The sequence below is a fragment of the Sinocyclocheilus grahami genome, unplaced genomic scaffold (assembly GCF_001515645.1).
Source record: "Sinocyclocheilus grahami isolate Dianchi unplaced genomic scaffold, SAMN03320097.WGS_v1.1 scaffold1521.1, whole genome shotgun sequence".
In the NCBI taxonomy this organism is placed as follows: domain Eukaryota; kingdom Metazoa; phylum Chordata; class Actinopteri; order Cypriniformes; family Cyprinidae; genus Sinocyclocheilus; species Sinocyclocheilus grahami.
In genome coordinates, this window is record NW_015506700.1 from 1 (window position 1) to 4,748 (window position 4,748).

Here is a 4,748-nt window from a genome sequence, read left to right on the forward strand (position 1 = left end):
TAGATAGATAGATAGATAGATAGATAGATAGAGATGGATGGATGGCACTCATATAACTTGTAAACAGCGTTAAGTACAGCTTGTGAACTGGGAGTTTCTGAGAGCTACGACTTGGCTCTGTTTAGGCGTTGGTTGTGTTGCCATAGTAATGCCTTGTCCAAATGCACTTGACCACTTGACCACTTATCTGACGTATTTAGCCCAAGTGTTCAAGTGAGGATGAAGACCACACTTTTCATTACCTGATGGGACACACTTAGTGTTGTAAAGTTTCATGCTTTAGTCATCAATTATCAGGCATGTTATGAAATGTCTTGTGTTGTTGTGAGTGTTGTTCTGTGATTGTAGAGCTCCATGTTCTTCAGAGAATGATTGGTTGTGAACTGGAGAAACTTCCTGATGGAACAGTGAGTCTGAGAGCATTTGATGAATATGGATTTGATGGAGAGGATTTTATGGTCTTTGATTCTGAAACTCTGCAGTGGATTGATAAAAACCCCAAAGCTAAAGAAACCAAAATGCATTGGGATCAGCAAACAGAACGAAACCAATTCCTCAAGCAATACCTCAAGAACTGCATGAACTGGATCTCCACATTTAACCACACCAGAAAGAGTAAGTTCTAAATACATAATAAATAAGTAAAGTAATAATAACTCATTCTTGTTTTAAAAGAGGTGATTTATCATCATTCAATAGCAAATAAATACTGATAATGAGTTCTCATTTCTGAAAATGTTATTGCTGCTTTTCATTGTATGTGTGTTTTGTTTCAGGCTTTCTGTGTCTGGGTTGGATTCTGCTCTCTAGTGCTGCCCTGTCATCGGTGGTTAACATGCTTTTAGCTTTCTGCCTGGTGTGCGGATCTGCTCTTTCCTAGCCCTGTTGTCTGTGGTTGCTTCCTCAGGTGAATCTCCTGGTTCAGACCCTTGTATGACTAGAGTTTGCCGTTTCTCTTCACTGCTGCTCTGCCAGCTGGTGACCTGCTTATTTTGCTCGTATGCTCTGTACAGTTTAGCAAATAAGCTGTACCTTCATTGCTCTCAGGTCTGCAGTTCTTTCTTAATAAGCAGCCCTTTGTGTCAAAACACTTGTATATTATTTATTTATTATTATTATTATTATGTCTTACACCGCCTGAAATTTGGGAAGCTCTGTATTAGATTAATGCACCAAATCTTTGGTTAAAGTGATAGTTCACCCACAAAGGGATCATTCTGTCATAATTTACATTATTTATTCTCATGTCGTTCCAAATCTGTAAACTTACTTTGTTCTCTACAACAGAACTTTTTTTTTCTTTCGCGGCACACAGAACCAGATTATTTGGAAATAATTAGATTTTCTGCTTCTTTCTTCTCCAGGTAAACCAAATGTTCACATCACTTTGAGGAAAGCTCCTAATGATCAAAATAAGCAGGTTTTGATCTGTCTGACCACTGGCTTTTACCCCAGAGATATTGAGATGGACATTAGGTTTAACAAAACTGTCCTTAAAGATCAGGCATCGTCTGGAATCAGACCAAATGATGATGGATCCTTTCAGATGAGAACCAGAGTGGAGATCGACAGAAGTCACGAAGGGATTTATGACTGTTTTGTCATTCACAGCAGCCTGACAGAACCAGTTTCAGCAGTATTGAGTAAATATCGACATAAATACAGTTTTAAGTGAATATGAGCAGAATGAGCTTTCTACACTAATGTGCATAACAGATGAAACTTCAATATAACAAGTCACTCTATATGTAGCATTATGGCAATACTGAAATGGATTAATGTTGCTGGTCATGCCTATTTATCTTTTTTTCTTTTTTTTTTTGCAGTGGTAAAATGCACTGATTGTGAAGAATCCAAATGGCCTGATAAAAAAGGAGTAGCAGCAGCAGCTCTAGTTCTTCTAGCTGTAGTTCTAGTTCTGATTGTTTGGCAGCGCTACAAAAGGAGACCGTAAATTTAGAAATGAGTTCTAAATATTCAACACTGTTGTTTTAAATGTCTTGCTTGTAAATATCCTTGTTTTAAAGACATTTCAGAATGTATGATGTTTTGACAATATATACTGTATGGCAGTAGAAATATGAGTTTATTTTGATATATATATATGACTATTTTGATGATGAGATTTGATTGGCCTCACGGGTGTGAAGGCACGCACACAAACACACAGTAAAAACAAATGATCAGAAAGAGCCTTTGTGCCTTTGAGCCTTCAGTGCAGGAAAGACAGGGGGGTTGTTGACCTCACAGATGTGAAGATAATAAAAGCCCAGGGGGGTTAGAAGGACCATTGTTTTTTCTGAATACAGCTAGGTTTGGTTTAAGGAAAACCTGCAAGAAGTGGGGGTGATAACAGTATAATAAGGCTGTCTGCTTTCAGTGTGATTTCAGGTCTGTTGTGCTTCAGGGTAGCTGCTGAAACATGAACATACCTCTTTAAGGAAAATAAACTTCTTTCCTTAAATATAATTTGATTCCTTGTCTCTTACTCTGTGATGCTATTTTGTTAATAATTGTTTTTGCCACAACAGTGACAATAAAGGGCTCATTCATTCATTTAGTGTTTCAGTGGTTCAAGAACACAATATTTTTGTAACTCAATTCTCTGTTGTTGTTGTTTCAGGAGAATTTACACAGGAATGGCGTATTTCTGCAGTGAAACGTCAGAGAGTTTAAAATGCTGTTGACTACTGGAAAATTACATTTATTTTGCCCATTCATGAACAGTTTTGTTGTGCATTTCTGGGGTTCTGATAAGTTCAAGTAGTCAAAAATAATTTCAATACTTGTAAACTACAGCAAATATATTTTTTGCATGCCTGTTTGCATATAGTACAAGTAAAAAAGTATAGCATTATTAAATTATTATGACAAAGTATAGCATTATTAGTACATTACACTGTTTACAATAATTATTAATATTAAAAGTATCATCGCAGTTGTAAGAAATTATAGTCTGCCTCGACCCAGCTTCCACTCCAAATTGTGAATTAAACTATGCTCCTTTCTCTACAAAGAGCTTAATTATCATATAGATAGTTCTTTCCGATCTTAATCATATGTAAATAGTGTCACTTATAGCGTGGGAGAAGCAGCAGGTCGTCAAGAACCACCTGCTGACCAAAAGGGTACATGAAATAACTGCTATGGATTCTGTTTAATCTTATCACCTTAACATTTGGTTCTTCCCACTTGAGTCTACCGAAGATGTGGGAATGGAAGACTTTCACTTTAAATGATGACTGCTATGTTCATTATTACATCCAACAACAGAACACCTCAATCGCTTAGGAGTCATTCTTGTCTACATCTGCTCTTGCGGTGAAACAACGGCGGACTGATGACAGTCACTCAGGGCGGAGCTAAGGTAAGACACCAGTCCAGTCTGTGCTGAAACGCTACTGTCAATCAAACTATCGTGGGCGTGGCCTGCCTGTGTGACGTCACACAGACAGGCATCTGAGATCGGCTTGATTTGAGAAAGGGGTAAACATTTAACCAGATTAAAAAAAAAAAAACACTGCCAACACACATTTCAGTTCAAAGAACTTGTAAAAGTGTATGTAGCATGCTATGACCCCTTTAAATGTTTTGGAAAACACAAAAAAGCTGGTAATGGTGGTTTGTGATTGTACTTTGTTTTAGTAGATTTTGTTTTACTTTAGCTGGAAAATGACTCCGTTATTGTCTTGCATTATTGACAAGCTATTTTCCTGTTTGACTCTGTAAAGCTGCTTTCACACAATCAGTATTAAATAAAGCACTTTACAAATAAAGGTGATTTGACTTGACTTGTTGGTAAAGCATAGCCTGTAAAAAATTGAGACCACTGCCAAATGATCACTTCCTCTGGTTTTACGATGTATAGGTATGGGTTTGAGTAAAATTAAATTATTATTTTTTTAATTATGTAAACTACTGAAAACATTTATCCCAAACTCTAAATAAAAGTCATTTAGATTTTCATTTATTCAGCATAAAATGGTAACAGTTCATGACATGTTAGAGGTATCAATATCGATGATAAAATATCCATATAGGATCGAAAAAAAAATCCATACCTACTTGCCGTAAACCTTTTTTTTTTACAGTCTGCGTGTTGTCACATCCGGCTTCGAATTCCCCCCTGCGTTATTGACAATGGTATAGCAGGGGTGTCACTAGGCCCTTTTTAGCGGGACTTCAATAGATTAAACATAAACATGTAAGGAGCATGTAATGTTACATAAATCTTTTATTGACATTTGCTTTTGAACATTATTGTAAAAATGCAGGTTATAGAAAATACATGTGGTTTCTATAGCAAGACTAAATATATTGCTTTGAATCACTCACTCTCTCACACACAGACACACACACTCACACACACACACTCACAGACACTCTCTCACACACACTCACTCACACACACACTCGCACACTCACACAGACACTCTCTCACACACACACACACACTCTCTCTCTCACACACACACACACACACACTCTCTCTCACTCACACACACACACACACACACACAGACCCTCTCTCACACACACTCACTCACACACACACTCGCACACTCACACAGACACTCTCTCACACACACACACACACTCTCTCTCTCACACACACACACACACACACTCTCTCTCACTCACACACACACACACACACACACAGACCCTCTCTCACACACACTCACTCACACACACACTCGCACACTCACACAGACACTCTCTCACACACACACACACACTCTCTCTCT

General features: G+C 37.8%; 1 protein-coding gene across 1 annotated transcript; it reads left to right on the forward strand.

The window, feature by feature from the left end:
- Positions 1-329: 329 nt before the first annotated feature.
- Positions 330-2,687, forward strand: LOC107570914 (major histocompatibility complex class I-related gene protein-like; the record flags this gene model as incomplete). Its single annotated transcript, XM_016257187.1, has 4 exons — positions 330-615; positions 1,365-1,643; positions 1,827-1,950; positions 2,624-2,687. Coding segments are annotated over 4 exons (753 nt in total), but the record flags the coding sequence as incomplete, so codon positions are not given.
- Positions 2,688-4,748: the final 2,061 nt, after the last annotated feature.